Below are 22,295 nucleotides of genomic sequence, written 5' to 3' on the forward strand. Positions count from 1 at the left end.
CAATCAATTCAATCAATCATGAAAATTTGAGAAAATCAATGAAAAGTGTAAAATAGTCTTCTGCATGCATATTCGCCAGAAAATTTTTTATGGACACAGTGACGAAGTATATTTTTTATCCCAACGTTTGTGAGTGGCTTTTTAGCGAAACGAGGCTTCACAAACTGAGTGGCAAAAATAATTTAATACATTAATTAACGGTGTTCCACAGGTATAAACCCCCAGATCAATTTGACCATCTATATTTACTAATTTAGAAGTTTCAAAGGGGTTGAATATGTCAAACGCCGCCAAATAAAAGAAATAAAAAAGAGTAAATGAGTGGTCACGCACCCAAAGTCAATTTATTCTCATGAATGAACAACACACCAATCTTCAATGAGTTCGATTTATTTATAAACCAAAAAGATCTTACAACCTAAACACTGGATGCATTAAGTATTAACATTAAATACTAATTAAGTTACTTTCTCGACTAGGTCCATCATTAACACTATTCTTTTTCGTGTTACACTGTCTTTCTTAGAGATAAAACATAATTGTCATTGATTTATGAAGCTTCCACGCCGGAAGATAATGTAGTGTAACATGTATCGACCCTGTCACAACGATGATACGATCGTAATAACTAACAAGATCATAAGTAGTTTATAAAGCTCTGAGACTCAAGTCATGGCCCACCCGACGAAATATCGATTTATCAATTTTTTCGGATAAAAATACCCAATCGTCGGTCGAATGACGAAGCTGGCTCGGCAAGATGCGCTAATTTTTTGGCGAGAGATTTTTTCGAATGACTTTTCACAGCTCATGGGTGGGCCCACCTTGGAATACTGTCTTGCAGTAACCGTAAAAGCAATTCATCTAGTTTATCTTCTGTTCAGTTTACACCAGAGTGCACTTGCTGTTAACAGATGCATCAGTACACCCATGCCAACAATTAGCACGAGATTATTTATGACATTTGTCTCATTGATCTCCATCTCGTTGAGGAACTTCCAGGGCTTTTTGTAGTGACAGTAAATGTCATCGCAGAAGAGATCATTCCTCTCGAATCCGTAGATCGTGTAGAGAAGACTGTGGAACCCTGCTCTGAAGTAGGATATGTGGAATATCCAACGAAAGAATACTGGGGTGTCCATGTAACGAATGCAGAAGCCGAAGACCGAGAAGAGAACTGCTATCACTGGACCAGCGAAAACAGCAATCTGTAATCAATTACGAATCCGTAGATTAATTTTCACGCTAAATATTTATGAACTGATGTTACTTCAGATGTTATTTTTATTTCTCTTTGATTTTCTCAACTTTTCTAATTTACGTTCTTTCATTGGGAATTTCTTCATTTGATAAATTGACGCATTTGACTTAATGAACATACGATCTTGTGAAAATTACGATGACAAATATTGCACTTCTTAATACTCTCAGTTTTTTTTTCATTATTTAGGACATTAATTCATTCAAATGAATGAGGATACGATTTTATAAGAGTTGTATTGAGCTCCAGTGATTGTTATGAAATCGTGCGTTTGCTGTTGACCTCTATATTGCCTCAAAGGGTCTAATTCTCTCATTATTAATGAATCAATTTTTTTCAGTCTAATGGCTTTTCCAGACCTGTTGTAATGTCACGCTTTAGTTGGATTTTTTGATACCAAAATTGATGTTATAGAGGTTTGTGCTCCATTAGTGAATCACGCTGTCTTGCGGTTGATTGATCAATATTGGTCGATTTATAAAAAATGAATCCATTAAAACTAAAAAAAATCGACTTTATAAAAATTTATATTAGATTCCCTTGTTATGAAATCCTCCATCTACTGTTGACCTTCATATATCTTCATGCCCTTCAATCTTCTCATTATCACTGAATCGACTTTAAAAATTCAATATTCGTCGAGTTCTAAATTAATCCATTCAAATTTATGAAAATCCGATTGTATGAAAATTCCATGGGTTCTCAAAATCGTGCAGCATTATGCCTATTTGCTATTTGTAATAACAGATACTACCGACATCACCATTGACCTTGTTCCCCGTACTCTCTAAATCATTTGAGACTTTCCCTTGAACATAATTCAAACTAATTCAGTAGCGAAGAGGTGAAACGGTTCAAGTAAATTTTTACTGACCAGTTTTCATTGAATATCTCGGAATCTAAGGGGATAACGAAATTTTCGTCAGGACCTTTTTTGTGTCCCTCAATGTGCTCCATTAAAAAGGTCTTTACGAAAATTTCGTTATCTCCCTTAGATTCGAAGATATTCCTCGAAAATAACCCTCAAAATATTAAAAATCTATTCTCGATCCTTTCAGGAATATTTTCCTGGGTATTTTAGCCCGCGACTTTTAAAACTGGGTAGTCTCCCAACAGTTGCAATCTCACCTTGACAGGTGTCGTAGCCCCAATGAAGAATCCCCACGCCTGTGCGCACAAGCTGGCAGCAATGCTGACAACCATAAAACAGAGAATACGCTGTGTCTCCACCGGTTGTCCAGTGAGCCAATAGCTGACGATCAAATACGTCGCGGCGCATGCAGCTTGAAATGGTATCTCAACCAGCAGTAAACTAATGTAATAGGGTGCCAATTTGTACCATCTGTTGAAATGCTCCCTAGTCAATATCTGCATTTCCATGGGAAATGCCAGTGTGACAGCCATTTTACCAGTGTAAACAATGAGCAAAAGTGATCCATAAAGATAAACATAATTGGCAAGAACACTGTTAGCACGATAGCCACTGCCTCTGTACAAATACCCAAAGATTATTCCAATCATCAGATGACAGAGGAGTCGAACTATCATTAGCGATGAATCTCGTCTCATACTGAGTAGTTGTCTCTTATAAAGTAAGTAACACTGGGCGAGAAATCCAGCTGGTGGTGGTGGCTCCTCAGTGACAGACACTTCAATTGTCTTTCCCTTGCTCTCAATTTTCTCAACTGTAATTCCCTGATTGTCATGCCACATGTCTTCAGCTGCCATTGCGAGTTTGTCAACGGTAACTCCGTAATCTCCAATTGCAACTTCAATCAAAAAATCCGCTGGATTGTGGTACGAGGGACATGAGACACCTATCGACATCAGGTGTGGTAAGAATGATGAAATTGGACCGCGGTATATGCAGTGACCACCAGCCAGTGCATAAAGTGAATCGAACATTTCGAATAACAGGGCACTTGGTTGATGTATCGTACAGACCACTGTACGCTTCTCAATTCTGGCCAATCTCTGGAGCAACGCAATACACGAGCTACACGATGCCGAGTCGAGACCTGCAATCATTAAGGATTCATCGTTTTTTGTTCACTTGTTCTCGCCGGTTCTTGTCATTCTGATGATGAGTTTTTTTTGGCTTCAGTCAGAGTCACAGACACATTTGGGGGCAAAAAGTACATTCTAGGGATTATGAAAATGCAGCGCCAATGAAAATATTTCTTGGAAAATCCCAGCGCATTCGACTGAGTTCTATTCGATTCCTAGTGAAGTTCAATTGGAAAATTTATTAGTTTGTGGAAGATTCTATTGAAGAATTCTACTCACTCGACATGAATTTTCGAGGCTTTTTTCCCGCACCTTTCCTTCTCTTCATAAAAAAAACTTGAACTAAAAAACTTGGAAAATTTGAGCCGAGAAATTTCAATAGAAAATATCTCAACAGAGTAAGTCGCATAGAAAAATAAAATTCTATTCATTTTTTCAATAAAGAGCTGGGCATTTAGAATTACGCATTGATACAGGGGGGTAAACGCCAATTGACAATCAAAATATGTAATGGATTTCCAATGAAATAATATTTCATGTTTTTGGAGAATTATAGAAGGAAAAGAAATATTAGAACAGAAATTATCAAGATAAGATAATCGTTGACGAATATTATTAAACAGCTTCTCCTCTAAATTTGCAAAAGCCTTTTCGATACTAATAGAAAGTGCAGTAGACTTCTCTAGCGAATTCACAAGGTTTTTCAACGATTTTTTTTCGCACGTGAGGTTGAGGCTTGTGGAGGTTTACCTGTGGTCGGCTCGTCGAGAAATAATACTGAGGGATTGCTGAGGAGTTCGAATGCAACATCCAGGCGTTTCTTCTGGCCACCAGAGAGACGTCCGCAAAGAGTGTCGTAACAGTGGTTGAGTCCTAGCATCTCTAACAAGTCTAGCACCTGAAGAGAAGTACGACGATTAACACAACAGACCCTTAAATTCCCAAATTGGCGTTATACATAAGTTTTTTAATTTCGAATCCCACGCACAGAACTGAACACAATTGCCTGAACTATTCGAATTCAGCTGGTATTCAAATGTTATGCAGAGCAGTTGGGTCACTCTCCCTTTCACTTTTTCGTTTTCATCGGAATGAATTTCGAGATTTTTATGCGAAATATTCGAATGTTTTTTTTGCAATGCATTAAGTGGATTCTCGTGATTAATGACTGAATTATGCTGTCGTTTGCTGATTGATTACCTGCGAATGTTTAAATGTGGAGCTAATCGTATATCCAAGCTTTAGATTAGCAGCAAGTGTCATGGCCTCACCAACAGTCAATTTAGTACGTGGTAATGAGTCCTGTTGTATATAAGTTGATGTTCTTTTCCATCGTTCGCTGTACGGTGTACGGCGTTTTCCATTGACAAAAATTTCACCCGATGCACCTTGAACACTAATTTCAAGACCAAGGTTGAACCATAAAAGTTATAAAAGTCATTAACTCCTAGGAAATAGATGCTGGTGCAACATTAATGACCAGTTACTTACGTAAAGCCAGCGAGAACATTAAGGAGTGTTGATTTGCCAGCCCCCGAGGGACCCATTATTGCTGTCAGTTCACCAGCTCGAAATTGCCCACTGACACCGTGAAGAATCTCCTTGGATTCTGGAATAATTAACAGATTATTATTATCATCTCATGTTTTTTCATGGCTTGGTTAAAAAATGTCCTTGAGTGGAAATTTTAAAATGTTAAAGTCTTGTAGCCCTTCCTCGAGGCTTGCGCTGGTGAGATGAGTGGAATATTTTGTAATAAAAAGTTACCAATTACGATTTTTGACACTAGTGTTGACATTTCATTGCATCATTTTACATCTCAACTCGACACGAACTCTTCAACCCGACAAATCGTTAATTTTAACCAACACGACTGTTCTCTTAGTGATTTATCAATGAACGAACTATTCGTGATTACGCGTTGTGACATGGAATATATATTTCGCAAAGAACAAATGTGGGCATTAAAATACAATTTCCTTGACCCATTCATTTCAATTCTTATCGTTGCCTCAAGAAAAGTGAAGTAAAATAAGAATTAAGAAAAACGTGAAATCCGGGGGCTCAGGATGAAGAGAGATCCGCGCTGGGGCCTCCGCAGACGAGATGAGTGAAATATTTTGTAATAAAAAATGATCCACGACGATATTTGACACTAATCGTAGCACTATTAGTGATTTATCTTCCGTCCCTCTTTTGTGTTCACATTTCACTGCATCATTTTATCTCTCAAATTGACACGAACTCTTCAACTTACCACGTCTTTAATTTTCATCATCATGATTGTTCTCTTAATGATCGATCAAAAAACGAACTATTCTGTGATTACGTGCTGTGTCACAGTGCCTCATTATTTAGTAACATTTGACTGAATATGGAATATACACATCACGAAGAACAAGTGTGGCCATTAAAATACCATTTCTTTGACTCATTCATTTCAATTCTTATCACTGCATCAAGAAAAGCCGAGTAAAACAAGAATTCAAAAAAAGAGAAATATAGGGCCACAGATGAGTGGCATATTTTGTAAGCAAAAATCAACAACGACATTTGACACTAATCGTGAAGTTATTACTGCATCATCTTCCGTCCGTGTTGACATTTCATTGCATCATTTCATCTCTCAACCTGACACGAACTCCTCAACTTACCACGTCGTTAATTTTCATCATCATGATTGTTCTCTTAATGATCTATCAAAAAACGAACTATTATTAAAAACGAACCGTGATTACGTGCTTTGTCACAGTGATTCATTATTTTGTAACACTTGACTGAATATGGAATATACATATTACGAAGAACAAATGTGGCCATTAAAATACAATTTCTTTGACTCATTCATTTCAATTCTTATCACTGCAACAAGGAAAGCCGGGTAAAACAAGAATTAAGAAAAAAGTGAAATACTGGGGCTCAGGATGGAGAGATTCGTGCTGGGTAGAAGGGTTAAAACATGTTTGGCCAAGGAGGTAATAATCGACGACGGTGCCTACGTGACAAGGTTGAAGAAGAAAAAGAATCGTTCCCCCGGACACGTGTGCTTGGTCAGGTAGGCACCCGGCGAATTTTTAAAAGAGACTCGTCGTTCCATTCAAGAGCGTCAATTTATGCATCCCTGCATCATTAATTGTCTCACTGATGCAAAATTACCGTGAAAAATGATGGGGGAAAGAAGCGCATTTTCTTTAAACAATATTAATGATGGTTTTTTTTCCATTCTCGGTACTGCACGTGAATGAAAATTTCCGTAAAAAACAGTGCATTCTTCGATAAATTTTACTAGAAATTATGCAACGCAGAAGTTTACTCCCAAGAATTTCTGTAGAAGTCAAAATCAGCAGATACTGTCTTCTAGCCAGAGCGTTAGTTATTTCTATTAAATTTTTCCACACGTGAAGTAACCATTTTACTGTATTACAGGCCCGTGACGTATTTATTCAACCCGTCATTTCCTTCGCCGTCCGACATGAATAATACAATGAGAATTATATATAAGTGAACGGATATGTCACGATACTTTAGCCCAAACTTCGATACTCAATTAAATTGTGCGTGCGCACGAGCCAAGAAAAACATGGTTCGTATGTCATTAACAGAATGAGAAAAAAAATAGATAATAACATATTACTTGTTCAAGCAATTTTTTCACGCGGCTTTAATCATGCAAAATGTTGAATCGAGCGAGTAAATGTTGCAATTGATTATCCAATTTTCATGATGATGCGAACGAGCAATTATCAATAATTTTCCATGTCTGCAAGTGTTTACGGTTTTAAATAAAAAATTTTCATGTCACGGATAATTGACGTACAATCATAAATCTCGTAAAGTTATAAATTTCTCGTAAATGTCTCCTAAATTTATCGTGTGATTTTGAATAGTTGATTAAAGTATTCCAATAGCTCTTACCTCGCTGCAATTTTCGTAGATTCCACGTTTTAACACTATATTTAACATTTTTAAATGTGAGATCAACTTCAGGACGTTTTGGAAATGTGTGGTTCTTGGTAACAACGTAGTTGTTGTTGCCCGTTAACTCTGGCATTTCGCTAACATCATTTGAACTGCTACTGTCATCTCCTCCTTGACAGCAGCTCAGACTGGATCGCGAGGGGCTCGCATGTGAGGACTGATGAGGACCACTCGTCATCTCACGTCAAGTATTTATTCAGTTAATTTTGAATTTCAATTTTTTTTTTCTATTTAATTGATAACTTGGGTTATATCTTGCTGTCGCCAACAATTAGTCTCATCACTCAAAGTCCAACGTATGTAACAGCATGTTTTCCTGATAACAAAAGAAATGCAGACCTATTAATCATCAGTGCAGTTGCAGATGTGTCAAGTAAAGTTGTCAGTAAAACTTCCATTCAGTAAATTGACAATCCGATTTTACGCACAGAAAATTTATCATTGTCGAGTTTACGTTATTTTTCGTAAAACTTCCATGAAGCAAAACGTAAACACGTGCTCCTGTTGTTTCCAATGCAATGCAATAAATAAGGATAACAGAGGGTCACGGACGAACATTTGGAAAACAATTGACACTGAGTTGGCAGTTGACAAATGACTCAATAACATGAGTTGCTAAAAATGTTGGTATTTTTTTACGATATCAAAGTCCAAGTGCTCACTATCAATATAACGTACTAGGTATCTCCGTGGGTTTTACAGCGATCGCAGTATACCACTGATTCATGACTTTTCTGGGAAGGGGCGTGAAAATTGAAAGAGTTATCGAATTTTTTCCGTTCATTACGCCGTGCCCGTTGCCCTTGTGTCCGATAGCTTTTCGTGTCAACCCTATTTGCATCGTTACTTTCTCCGTTTTCCAGATGAAATAAATTTGCATGTATTCGCAGCATTAGAAAACACCATTCGTTTCTTGATGATTCTCATTTGAAATTTTGCAGTCTCTTTTTGCATTTTTTGGCAGATATTTGATCGAGAAAAGTCGATAGACAATTAAATTTTTTATGACTTAAAAAATATTATCGAACAATTTAATGGAATTGTCTAATGACTGCTCTGATCTTTCTGTCGAACTCCTGCAAACACATTCATCTGTAATTTTTCAAACGCACAATTTCTCTTTTAAGGTCAGTTACGCCCAGTAAAAAGAATAAAAATGATCGTTTTATTGCAAATGAGTCTTGTAGTCAGTGTGGGTCAATAATATCATACCCTAACGATTATAGCGGGGCTGTATTAGCCTCCGCTCACCTGTCATTTGCCGTTCTTGCGCAACCATGAAAATGAGAATAATGAACTTCAATGTACGTCTTTGATAGACACCCGCAGATGTACGAGAACTGCATTAGGTAAAAATATCCATCTATAGATCCATCCTAAGCTCATAATTTGTTTTTCCTCGTTCTTCTCGGGATAGAGCGAGTATAAAACAACCATGCAGGAGTTGAATTCTTTTTGCACCCAACATTGAGCTCATTTCTCACAATTCGTTTACTGTTGTGAATGTTTCCATCCATTTTTTCAACATCACTTGGGATTTCCTGACCATCACGCATTGTATGCAAAACGGTAACATCTCACCAGGCGTCACCCGCATTTTATCCTGACGATGCGCGAACCGATTCAACGAACTATTGAGAAATAACTAGCCTTTAATGACTCGGTGATAGTGAAATACGATGGCGAGAAGAAATTGATTATATTCAGCATTCCCATGAAAAATTGAGGACACAGGGATTGCTCAATCTGATTATTCTGTAGTCAAGTTCCAGTTTTAAAAGCAAAACATAATAAAATGATGAACAAACCTAGAGGTTCTTTAACAAGTTGGTAAGTACAGAATGAGATCTATCGATCTATTATTCCGTGTTCTTCTCAGAAAGGAACGAGTATTAAAAAACCAAGTAGGAGTTGAATTCTATTTGCATTCAACATTGAGCTGATTTCCCACAACTCAAATAACTAGTCTTCAATGTCTCAGTGATAGTGAAATACAATATTTCGATGAAATTGATCATTCTCATCATTCTGACAAAAAATTGAGGGTACAAGCATTGCTCAATCCACTCACTCTGTGGTCAAATTCTAGTTTTGAAAACAAAACGTGATAAAATGCTCAACAAATCTGGAGGTTCGTCAACCGTGGACTCTGTTATGTTTTATCTTCCGGGTGATAAAAACAGAATGAGACGAGTACGTTCGTGACAAAGTACCGGTGAGTGTTTCCGTTTTTCCGTGCATAAAAAAATTCACACTCCAATGCTCTCGGCATCTTCGAAAGGTTCGATTTACCACTATTTTACCACTTGCGCAAAAATTCATTGCGTTAACAATTTTATAATGACGTTTTTCTAGAACACACGTACAATCGCTACCGCACCCGTACTATACAATTATGAACGCGCTCAACATTAGCCAATAAATTTTTTCCTTCCTTTATAATCGACAATCAGCAGAACAGAACGGGGAAAGGATATAATCGTTTGAATTGAATAAGTAAATGAAGAAGCGGGGAAAACTCAATTTTTATCAAATAGATCGAGATCCCTTCTTTACAATTAGATAATGATTTTTTATGCAAAAAAGTGTCAATCAGATTCACCGTGAAGATATCAAGAAAAGAGAAAAAAACGCGTTCCCTTTGCAATCAAGAAACAACAGGACAAATAGAGGAAGAATATAATAATGTGAATTGCAGAAATAAATAAGGAAGTCGGAGAACTCAACTTTTATCAAATATATCGAGATCAATTTTTTGCAATTGAATAATAATTTTTTATCAAAAAATACGTCAATTGGATGCAGCGCGAAGATATGCAAGAAACTAGGAAAAACAGTGCGCCTGCATTGACGTTCCACCGGTGAATATTCTTATGGAATATTTACAACGCAAACCTTCTCCTCTTTTTGCAGCAGAAGAAAATAGTGACGATGGTCAGGTGCAAAAGTGCAACACACATTCACCCCTCTAAGTTCAAGTATGCCATCCGTTCTTCATTGATCCTCCGACTTAAAAGCGATAATCCCCAGTCAATCTAGTTTTCCATTAAACTGGGATGAAAATATTTCTATGACATTTTTTATTCTAATTCAATGGTCTTTCTGTCAAGACGAACAAAAGAAAAAAAACCGGTCGAAAGAACCGGATTCTACGGGCACACTTTCAATTTTTTTATTCACCATTTCTATGACATACTTTTGATTTTACTGTTCCTCCTGAAATCGAGTTTTTTCTCCTCATCTCAATTCGCCCGTGAGTTGTCAACTAGATGAAAAAAAAATTTATCGTCACGTTGGATCGGGTCATTTGATGCGTAATGCACGGTGCAGTATGTCCACAAAACCCGGTCATCGTTCTTTTTTTCTTGAGGTCGAATAACGTTTAAGATGGATGAGCATCACGAAACGAGGATAAAACGCGATGAGGTCAACCAACCCATCGGCGCTTTCTATCGTGAAAGTCAGCTCTTGTTGTGGTATTAACCACGAAAGAAAGCAAAAAAGTGTAATCGTAAATTATTGGGAGTAAATAAGTGAAGTATATCGATTCGCCCGGGACAGTGTGCATTGTCGGTGTTTAGATTGTAGGTGGGTAGTAAACAGGAAAGAGATTAAATGACTCGATAGGAGCAGTCAGCAACCTTGAACCTTATCTAAGTACATATTATAACATCAGTAACCCATTCATTACTCAATAATGGCCCAGTACGCTGAGAAACTCCCAAACATCAAAGTCCCCCCCTAATTACATTCAATCATAATTAATCATATTTCCGATTACAATCCAGTGTCATTACCAACTCCGAAACTAAATTACCAAGGCATTACGCTGGCCGGAAAGTGCATTAAATATAGAACGTGACACCACCGAAGGGGATGAGAAAACTCTATTTCAGCTATTCACATATATTTCTTTTATCTGAAATTCTCTGAATTTTAAACCAACGCTTTTGCCGATAAAATTATCGCGGCATGACGTATAGCCACAGTATATTGAAAAAACTTGATAGATGATTGAGTGATGAATTAACATTCGCCAAAGGTAGACCGATAATTTTTTGCCCCATCAATCTCTAAAATCCTGCAAAAAGCTCGGGTGTCGTCATTGTTGAGTTCCAAAATTATACGCCCCCGAGAGCTGTTAATCACAACTCAAAATAAATCACCCCTCCGAGCTCAGCGAAACAATTGAAACCTAAAATTACGGCAATTGCCCCTCAATTATCATCACCCTACGGTACCCAAAAAAACGACAAAAAGCTCAAAAAATAGAATAAAACATGGATAAAATAAAAAAAATACGTACTCATGCATGAACCGTCCTCCACATTTGGATAAAAAAATCACAAATGAACTAGAAACTCTACAGGACTGTCGAAAAGTCTCAATAGACCAATTGACAACGAATTGTAATATGTGACACACTAACGTACGTCATGAAGACGACGTTGACGTTGAACCGTGCGGTGGCGTGTCTGAATGTGGACTGAAACGAACTGAAACAACTGTTGGCAGTTGCGCTCACTCCTCTACGCCAGGAAACAACGATTCGACGATTGTGCGCCTCATGAGCCGCCCCTCTTGTTCAATTCGCCGACAACTCATACGAGCAATACTCCGAATCATTGCAACAAGTAGTCTAGTCGTATTTTTTTTTTCTATCAAGAGCACGGGACAAACTAGCCCCAGACGAATTGCTCACAGTAGAATGTCAAGTAAATGACAATCCCTTCCAGTGGCGAAAATACTGGGCATTGGAAGGGGACAGCGAAAGAGTTGTGTGCAGAGAAGAAACGAATGCCTAGTGCAGAGGAAGTGAAGGTGATGGGTCACACACCAGAGGTTACACTGTCATTCGCCTCGCGTGTGTACGTTACCCTAAAACACAGTGCACGCACCTGGCGAATGTTTGCGGCGCGATGTTAATTGCTGTAGTTGATAATTTTTATTTCTCTCGTTTACGTTCGCCTGGAGAATTCAACTGGATCACTGGATCATTCAGGCATCGTTTATCTGATCTCTTATCGCGGTTTATCATTGTTTGGCCGCGATTCGATGCAAAAGCGTCGTTAAATGTGCGGCTGAAATGGGTTTTTTCAGGGATTCGTTAAAGCGTGAAATTGAGTAAAACTGAAGACTCGGTAATTTGTGCCTCTCGTTGCATATTCAATTACATCCACGCGTTTTCTAATTTCCATTGGGTTTTGTCGTAGTGCCCATCGGTTTCGCGATGCTTCCTTTTGAAATTGATGAATGATAAAATTATTGTATTGTTAATTTCGTTTTTTTTGAAGAATTATTGGACGCGAAATTTTTAGATTTTCTTTCTTGAATATTTTCAATGAGAAACATTTTTTAAAAACTTGTACTCGAGAATGTCTGTAGAAAAATTTATAACGAATTATTCTTTTTCTTTTAAGAAAATCGATTATGAGAATAATTCATTAGAACCAGTCATCTCTCTACTGATTTTATTTCGGGCAATTAGTGGGCGCAAAAATCTAAGCTTCTTTCGAACGTGAAATTAAGCAAAACCGAAGACTAAATAATTTCATTTTCTAGTTTCCACTCTGTTTTCCTGCAATGCAATCTTCGTTATTGCAAGACCCACCCGTTCTCGAAGCTTCCTTACGGTATTGACAAATGATAAAATTATTGTATAGTGTTTTTTTAGGAAAGAAGTATTGAGGATTTATCAGAATTGAATAAAAAGTTATCAGCGTTTTGGCTCAAGGGAATAACTCGCTTTGAATATCTCGAGACTGTCTGCTTCACAATTTTATGAATTCAGGGGTATCTTGATGAACGGGATTTAACACACGTGCGGATTGTTTTTCATCAGTGACATTCAATCTCCAGTTATTTACCAAACCAGACGAAAAAGTTTAGACGACCAGCTTTGTCACGGCACAGTACAAGAAAGAGTCAATAGAATGCCGTGGGTAATCAATATTTTCGAGGAGGGATTCCACTGCAGCTATTGACAGAGTGGGGCAAATGCCAAATGCGATAAACATCGAACAAACTCCAGTGTAAATGTTTTCCTAACGGTCGAAATCCGGGTTTTCACGTTTTTTTTGTTATTGCATTAGAAAAATGGGGAGAGGGGGTGGGCAGACGTTAGATACGCCTTTTGCTTACTGTCGATAAACAATTAAGAGAGAATGAGTCATAGACGATTAAAACATCGGCAGTGTGACATAATGCAGATTGTATTGGCTGTGGCTACGAAATTTTATCACGATTTTTGAACATAGCAAAGATGTAATACAAACATTTGGAAACTTTTAATCACAGATTCATTAATTGAATTGCATTAAATTTTTTTTTTCTAATTCATGGATAATCAATATTATTTAAATTTCATTCTACTGTTCTTTTAAATCTTTGTTTTATTTTTTTGAATGAATGATGGAGAAGGTTTAAAATTGTGGGAGCCTCATTTTTTTATATGAAATCGATTTACGGTGAAGTTTTGAATATTTACAAATTTTTTACATTCTGTAAAGAAAGATTATGAATGACAAAAATTAATTGTCCATAAACTATTCCAGAGAAACAGTCGCAATCTCCGAAAATGTCAATTTTTGGAAAGACTTTGAGTTCCTAAAAAACCAGACTTTCTAATTTTTCCAGATTAATAAAATATTTCCCAACGACCCAAAATGAAGAATAAATTCTAGAGTTTCAAAATTTGAGTAATAAAATCACTACACAAAACGATTTCTCAAGTTCTTTGAACAAAAAAAAATTCATGCAACGATAGAATCGTGGGAGTATACCTAGACAATTTATGCACGAATGAAACGCGAATACGAATACATAGTTCACGACGATCGATGGTAAATAATTCGCTTGGATCTGCGCACATCGATTGAAAATGAATGATCGAAAAATAATTGCATTGTTTACGATCAATTGACAGGGCCAGGGCTGCGCGATGTATCGAGTGCATTGTTGCTACTTCAAGGGCGACCTTGGCTGATAATATTCGATAGCGCGAAATCATGTATTGAGACGGGTTGCCGGCACCAACGGAGGTCAAATAGAATCAAGAGACGCACAACAAGGCATGCTATTGTGAAATCAATGACCATTAACACCAGCTGTTTAGTCATAGAGATGATCATTTCGTACATTGCTTCACAACTATATCCAACACAATTAGTCATTGCGATTACGAGGGGAATAATGTGGAATAACTAACGCAAATGGAATGAATCATTGAGAAGAATGTCTCATGATTTAAGATATGTAGAAAACAGGGTTTTCGTGCGGCTGTCCCCATGTTTTCCATGAATAATGTTTGTAATATTGCCTAGCTATTGCAAAACATTATAATTATTATGTGTATACTACACAGTTTAGGGGATAACGAATAATGAAATGCGGATTTCTAGCACGCGAGACATAAATCATGACGATGAGAATGCACTACATTAAGTCATTTAGAATTTTTTTGCGGAAATCCATGGGACTAACTTTTGGGTTTTGTTGTCTTAGGATATACCTTAATATTGTTCTCATATTGAAAATAAAAATTGAATAATTCAGTGAATTATGGGTTTGATCTGAGAAATTCTATAAAAACTCACTAGTTGTCAAATAAATATGAAAAAGTCAAAAGATTTTGATTTTTCCATATCAATTCTTGGGTATAAATTTCCCAAGTGCCTTTGCCACTGTATTTTTTATCTTTCTCATAAGAAAAATTCAAGGAAGAAAACGGTTTAGGAGATAATAAATAATGAAATGGGGGCTTCTAGCTGGCGAGGCATAGGCCAAATGGGGGTTATAGGTCCCCCCGACCTCGATTTTTCTATCTTCCGAGAAAACGGTTCATCCGATGTTCTTAAAAAACGAATCCGTGGTAGATTAATAAATTCCGAATTCGGTGATTTTTTTGGAAAATTTTGTAGGACATAGATTCTGCGATATTCCACTTTAAAAAATGGAAATTTCGTGGAATCAGTTATTTGATTCAAACAGTTATTGTTGCCTTGATCAACAATGTATAAGGATAGAAAAACTCAATAATTCAGAGAGAATATAGCAGAAAAGCCTAGCTCTCGCTCTAAGAAATTCTCTTGAAACTCAACAATTTTCATTAATTGCATTTACTTATTTTCATAATTTTCGTATGTCGCATCACGTCCTGAGATTATCACTTAATTTTGTAATAATCAAATATCGAGGCCTACAGCATGACGAAAATAAAAAAGAATCCCCTCCATTTTTAATTAATCTCGTAGTATCATCCACAAACAAGTGACCCATTTAATTCTGTTTGTCATAAATTCCCACCACCGAAACATTGATATAAACTGACCCTGTTAATGAAGCTAATTCGAATTGTCCACGTTTGCCTCTGGTGCATTGACACTGTTTTATCGACTGATAAAACCGAGTCAAAATAGTTCCAGTGGCGCCTGTCCACAGAGTCCACCTTCAGTGTGGTTCAGTGCTTCAAAAGCCTCTAACCTTCCTGCTATACGAAAAATAAAAAATATTGGATCTCCAACAGCTCTCTTCATTGATATTACTGATCATTCACAGGTAATAGAGTCATTCAGATAAACTGAAGACGTCTAGATCAAGTTTACACATTTTTTTCGTTTCTAGAACATCGCGATAAAAACAGGAACAACTACTGATGGTCGAAAAAAAACCTATTTTCAGCATGGCTCAGCATAATTTTCCAGCTCTGAAAAACGACAGATTTCTGCGAGCAGCTAGGGGAGAAGATGTCGATAAAATACCCGTGTGGATAATGAGACAAGCTGGGAGATATCTGCCCGAGTTCAGAGAATTTCGAACGAAGCACGATTTTTTCACAATTTGCCAGACACCTGAGTACGCCTGTGAAGTAACACTTCAACCGATTAGGAGATTCGAATTGGATGCGAGTATTATTTTTTCGGATATACTCGTCATACCTCAGGCCATGGGACTCACTGTGGAAATGCGACCTGGAGTGGTAATTAATATTTCAATAGTTTTAATCAATTTTTTGTATAAAATTCTCAGTTCTCATTCTTCAATTTTTCTCATGAGAAACGTAAAAAATACAGTAGCAAAACACTTGGGAAATTCTCCAAATACTTTTTCGTATCTATTTGAAGATTATTTTCCATTCTGTTTTTTTTCAATTAGATTTTCCATTGTACTTTCTCTCAGATCCATAATTCACTGAATTATTCAATTTTTAACTTCTTTAAATACGAGAACAGTATTAATTAGAACGATCTTTCAATGCGTGTTATCTCGAGTGGAAATGAATCACATGATTTTCTCAGGGTCCAGTGCTCCCGGAGCCCCTGGCAAATCCATCTGACATGTCAAGGTTGAAGCGGCCGGACGTTGAGACAGACCTTGGATATGTCGGAGAGGCAATAACCCTTACGAGGCATAGTTTGGAAGGAAAAGTACCTCTCATTGGATTCACTGGGGCGCCTGTAAGATATCAAATATTTCTGAAGACTTCTAATTGAATTGGGGTCATTGTTTTTAACGAGTCTGTGTATTCAGTACTCTTCGTATGACTCTAGTGGACACTGATGGGGTACATGATTCAAGGAGGTGGCAGTTCGACAATGGCACAGGCCAGATCCTGGCTCTATAGGTATCCAGAGAAGTCCATAGAACTGTTGCAGTTGATAACTGACATTGTGGTTGATTATCTCGTCATGCAGGTGAAAGCTGGAGCTCAGGTAAACAACTACAACTCACACTGAGAGAAACGAAAACTTGTTCTCAAATAAATATTGTTTGAACGAGAAGAATCCGAAGTCGAAAATTATCGAAAGGAAAAAACCTTGTCTTAAGGTGAAAAATTGTCGTAAAAATAGATTTAGTTGGTTTAAATAATTGTTATTTTCTGTGTTAGTAAGAAGTCTCATTTTTAGCACTAATTACTTGTTATTCTACACATTGCTGAAAAACAATTGAAATTTCACGGATAGTTGATGGTTTATAGTTGAATTGATCATGAAATGTCAGATTTCCTTGAAAATTCAATGAAATTTCTCATTTTTGAGCAACAAAAAGGTGAGGATTCCCAATCGTATTTGAATTTTCCCAATTTTTCTCAATCTTCATGAAATAATTGAACTGAAATTTGAGGTTTCCATTAATTTTTCCATAAAATTTTAGCCGAAAATTTGTTGAACAAAATGTTTGTTTTATGCCAAAAAGGCAGTACAGTTTTTCATTTCGGCTATCAAATACTCACAGAATTAATTCTTGAATAGAACAACAATTATGATATCATAACAATCCTATACTTCCCTTTATGACAAATATTTTATATCAATTATTTTATTCTTGAAAGCAGAGCAATTATTCATGTTTGACTAAATAATTTCTATTTTGGTCATTTAGAGCTTCAGATTTTCCTCAGATTATTTAGTTAAACAGTCGTATGTTTAACTAAATAATTTCTATTTTGATCATTTAGAGCTTCAGATTCTCCGGTTCAAACAATATTCGTTCAAGAACATTTTTTTCGAAGTGCAGGATTACTCATTCAGAGGTATTCAATGATGAAAGATTTTTTTAGGCTCTACAAGTCTTCGAAAGTCATGCAGATTACCTGAATGATGAATTATTCAGGAAATATTGTTTCCCCTTTGTCAAACAAATTAGCGAGAGAGTCAAGGTGAAGTTGGACGAGTTGAGGATTCCGAGAGTGCCGATGGTAAGAGAATAATTGGGAATGAAAGAATCTGGGTGAAAGGCGGATGCAGATGTCTTTCGACAATTGTTTTTCTTTCAGATTGTGTTCCCAAGGGGAGCAACGATGAATTCCCTGGAGCTGCTGGCTAAAGACCAGAGCTACGAAGTTATAGGGGTGGATTGGAATGTTGATGCTGTTGAAGCTAGACAGAGATTCGGTCCCAATGTCACTGTGCAAGGGAACATGGATCCGTGTGCAATGTATGCCAATGAGGATGAAGTGTACAAACGGGCGAGGGAGATTGGTGAAAAGTTCGGAAAAACCCGTTATATCGCTAATTTGGGGCATGGAATACTTCCAGACACTCCTATTCCTTCGGTTGAGGCGTTCATACGAGGTGTGCATTCCATTTGAGAGAATGAAAGCTGAACAAATGAGAATTTACTATTGATTCGACGAATAGATGACATTGTAACGGTTTTTGTTGGGGGATAATCGAGTTTTTGATAAATAAAATATAAAATAGTTGATAACAATGAAATTCAATAGGTGAATTGTCTTAATGGTTTTTCCCATTCTTTTTTTTTTTTTCAACGAGGTTTTTAGGAAAAATACATTAATTCCTCATGAATGCATGAAATGCATTGTGTATTCCTGTTGTTGTAATTGGTAAATTATTGAAATTATTAAAATTCATTGGTAAATTTTCAATTTAAATGGAATGTCATTTACACGACTTTTTTTGTTAGCGGTTGGTTAGAATATTTTCGTTTTTTAACTTTAATAATAATAATAATTTGAAATTCCGTAGACATAGCTAACTATAGTTATGAATAATTATACTTATGTACAACTCTTTATAACTGTAGTTATGGCTATAGTAATACCAATGAATAGAGTTAAATTATAGCCGAATAAATCGGTTGCAGAAAACGTTACATGAACTTTAAAAGAAAAAAATGTTAGAGGGCATGTTTTCTAGCTGACGAATATTGAGACAAAAGCTGTCTCAACATTTTTCCTCAAAATGACTCATTATCCGGATAATTCAACGTTCAACAAGATGTGAAGAATCGAATTATTTTTTTTAATCTTTCCTTCCATTTCCGAGAAGCATTTGTTACCCATCATTCATCTCAGGGACAAGTGATGATAGGCGATGTCAAGGGTCCTTTTTTCTAGCTAATGAAATTTCAAATAAAAACAGTCGCTCAACATTTTCCCTTAGAGTCATTCATCACAGTGATATGTGACTCGCTATCCACCGAGATGTAAAAAATCGGTGTCTGAGTATAAAGTGATTCCAGCAAAAAAAAAGCCAGAGAATATGTTTTCTAGCTGACGAAATTTCGAACAAAAACTGTCTCTCAACATTTTTCCTCAAAATGACTCATGCGGATAATTCGCCATTCAACAGACGAAATTATTTTCTCAATCATTCTTCCAACGTCCCAGAACACGTGATGCTGTCAAGGAGTCTTTTTCTCGATCTAATGAAATTCTGAATAAAAACTGTGTCTCAACATTGTCCCCCGAGCCTCTCATTACTGTTATAGGCAACTCGATGTTCATCGAAATATAAAAAATCAATTAGTCTGGTTATGCTTTATTGCACGCCAGAACTGCACTTTTTATTTGATATCAAGATGATTCGTGATAAATACCTTGAAGTTATTCATTGATTATCGCTGCATCGCCCTCACTTGCTCAGTGACGTCCTCCAGTTTAGCTGAACTTCTGTCGACCGCATTCAACTGGTACTCCAAGTGGGATGTTATGAGCATGAGCTTATTGAGGTTGTTTTCAGCGTTATCTAGGCCATACTCCTGCTGGGCGAAATTCTTCGCCGAATGCATTAGAATCTAAAGAAATCCAATCAATGTATTTGCTCAGTTACAGATGAACTCACCGATTGGTGAGGGAATATTATCAGTTGTTATTGTAAATAAAATTCTTCATGTTTGTCTCACCTCAGAACTCTTAGATCCACGTTGAATCTGCCTGGCTAATGATGCGATATTGTTTACATTCACCTGTACTTTGTCAGCCAAACGAATCTTTGATTCCACGAATAAACTACGAGCACTGGTACTCGATGCTGAGGCCATTGTTCTTGGGTTTATGGTCACGACAACAATTTTATGGGGAATTCTTCACCGAATGTCGAACAATGTTTGTACTTATGGTAATTCATGCAAATGAATTTTATCCGGAAGAATAACAGCAAAATAAACTAATAAAATAGAGTTATTCAGGTTTTTTACGTTTTTGTTGAAGAGGAAACTCGGACTGATGAATGACAATTCTATTGCGTGCGAAAAAATTAGAATTCGAGGATACTGAACTACTTTTTATTTAGGGCAATGATCAGCTGTTGAGAACAGCTGGGGCGAGTTCCGCTGAGGTGCTGGAGGGGGACGAGCGCCAGAGGCGGGATTTTTTGAATATGTAACACGTTTTTCTACGTGAAAAATGAAACAGCAAAACATCGTTTTTGTTCTAGATTTTTATATCACTTGTTTTCAGTGAGAAGACGTGATAGATATTTAATGTCGAATGATTTTGGCAAGTAGTGATTTTTGGCCCAAAAATAGATCTAGTTTTCCAAAGAATGTTTATTCTCCATGTATAAACGATTTTTTTTCTCTCCATAAGACTTGTTTGAGTACCGTATGCAGACTTTTTTCTTTTCGAGTGAATTATTTCACGACATATGTTCACACAAAATTTTGTACGTAAGGATCACCCGTGTATTCATTAACTCCATGTATTACTTTACAGAAATTAATGCAATACGATACAGTACCGTAATTATGAAAGTATGCGTTTCGTATTCCGAAATTTTATAATTGCAATAACAATTGAGTTTTTATTCGGAAATATTTCAAAATATCCAGCGGCCAGGGAGAACTGGGATGTATTAAATGTTTGGGTATTTTTAAATTTTACTCAAAGAAAACTCGTTCATTACATCCAGATAAAATTGATGAACACCGACATTCAACACACTCCTCTAATCTCCATCAATACGGGCACAATGGGCGTACACTATAGACTTTTGGGCCTTATTGGCCGCGCCCAAACGCACCCGAAGGACCCCATAAACCCGAAATGAACGAACCTATTCTCCTATAGGCTAGGTGTACAACTGAGATTATCCCACGATTCATCTGCGATCCGTGCGAATGCCAGAGGCGGTACTATAGAGACAGCATGGAAACACTGGAATGGAGTTGGTGAAGAGATCATCAGACCCAAGTAAATTTACCGAAGAACACTCATGCATTCGACGTTTGACTCAAAAAATCACTGATTGCATTATTTATATTTAAGTCTATGAAATATTTAGTTAAAACAGATCATAAAGGACAAATTCATAAGTCCAACACGCTTGTGATGCTTATTCAATGATAATTTTCGTAAAATATTGTAAAATGAAAGAGCTTATGAAATTAATTAATGTTTATTGAAAAGATTGGGGCGAAAGAAATAATAAAAATAAATACAAACAGTGACAGTACACGTGCGCGGGAAAACATACGAGATGGAATGGCGGAATAAAAAGAGAAGATTGTACATGGAAATAGGTGCGAGAGGCGAAAAACAAATACGCAACACTATACTCGCTCTCCTGAAAAGTTGTCGCCCCAACAACAACGCGACTGTTAAAGGCAATGGAGATGGATTTCAGGTAATGGATAACTGAAATAACATCTCAATTATCTGGGGCCTTTAACCCAACTCTCTTTTAAAACCCAGACGGAAATTACAAAAAAAGAGAGATGGTCAGACTCGAAATAGTTCACTTGGTCTTTACGGGAAATTCTACTTCCCTGCAAAATTAAGCTTCCAAAATCCAAATGCCTCTGAAGGTTCGTGCGATGATCCAGGTGGGAAATTGCGAATTCAATCTAGAAAAAGAAATGTTGATCACGGCAACTTCAATTGTTCAAATTAATTAAAAAACTTTCAACATAAGCAATAATCGATTCAAACATTTTGAATCAAATCAGCAAACATGTTTGAAGCAAATTGCCATACGTTGAATGGAACACGCCAGATGAAATCAACGATTTGCGGCTTGGAAAGACCACGAACTATTTTCTTCGACGAGGCTAATTTACCATTCACCCAGAACAATTCTATTTCTATTAACCTCACAAGAACTCCTGTTCGGCGGGACAAACTCTCCATTCAATCTAGAGAACTATCCCACGAAAATGGTACACTCGAATTAAATTAACTTTATTTGAATCAGATAATTTGTTTGATTGGAATGAAGTTTGTTTCACACGAATAAACCATTTTTCTGCGTGTAGGTTTTACGGCAGGGCTAGTTAACCCCTCGCGGACAGGAATATTGCAGATACTCTT

General features: G+C 36.8%; 3 protein-coding genes across 4 annotated transcripts; 1 reads left to right on the top strand and 2 right to left on the bottom strand.

Moving 5' to 3' along the window:
• Window positions 1-318: 318 nt before the first annotated feature.
• On the bottom strand, window positions 319-11,745 carry LOC107044713 (ATP-binding cassette sub-family G member 1). Its single transcript, XM_015266711.2, has 7 exons — window positions 11,553-11,745; window positions 7,184-7,562; window positions 4,760-4,877; window positions 4,469-4,664; window positions 4,019-4,166; window positions 2,390-3,279; window positions 319-1,208 (listed from the first exon to the last, which is right to left on the bottom strand). Exons 2-7 carry the CDS (start codon window positions 7,422-7,424, stop codon window positions 870-872), a joined length of 1,932 nt encoding a protein of 643 aa, XP_015122197.1. The 5' UTR covers window positions 7,425-7,562; window positions 11,553-11,745; the 3' UTR covers window positions 319-869.
• Window positions 11,746-14,882: 3,137 nt separating this feature from the next.
• On the top strand, window positions 14,883-18,469 carry LOC107044714 (uroporphyrinogen decarboxylase). 2 transcript variants are annotated; one of them, XM_015266712.2, is made up of 6 exons: window positions 14,883-15,802; window positions 15,869-16,223; window positions 16,543-16,701; window positions 16,795-16,956; window positions 17,805-17,942; window positions 18,021-18,469. In XM_015266712.2, exons 2-6 carry the CDS (start codon window positions 15,900-15,902, stop codon window positions 18,333-18,335), a joined length of 1,098 nt encoding a protein of 365 aa, XP_015122198.1. In that variant the 5' UTR covers window positions 14,883-15,802; window positions 15,869-15,899; the 3' UTR covers window positions 18,336-18,469. The 2 variants fall into 2 exon arrangements, with proteins under 2 accessions (XP_015122198.1, XP_015122199.1); XM_015266713.1 differs by having other exon boundaries at window positions 14,884-15,802; window positions 15,926-16,223.
• Window positions 18,470-19,603: 1,134 nt separating this feature from the next.
• Window positions 19,604-20,029, bottom strand: LOC107044666 (BLOC-1-related complex subunit 7). Its single transcript, XM_015266617.1, has 2 exons — window positions 19,892-20,029; window positions 19,604-19,783 (listed from the first exon to the last, which is right to left on the bottom strand). The coding sequence occupies exons 1-2, from the start codon at window positions 20,027-20,029 to the stop codon at window positions 19,604-19,606; spliced, it is 318 nt and encodes a 105-aa protein (XP_015122103.1).
• Window positions 20,030-22,295: the final 2,266 nt, after the last annotated feature.

This window comes from Diachasma alloeum, unplaced genomic scaffold, assembly GCF_001412515.2.
Source record: "Diachasma alloeum isolate Michigan unplaced genomic scaffold, Dall2.0 Dall_scaffold_00782, whole genome shotgun sequence".
Lineage (NCBI taxonomy): Eukaryota > Metazoa > Arthropoda > Insecta > Hymenoptera > Braconidae > Diachasma > Diachasma alloeum.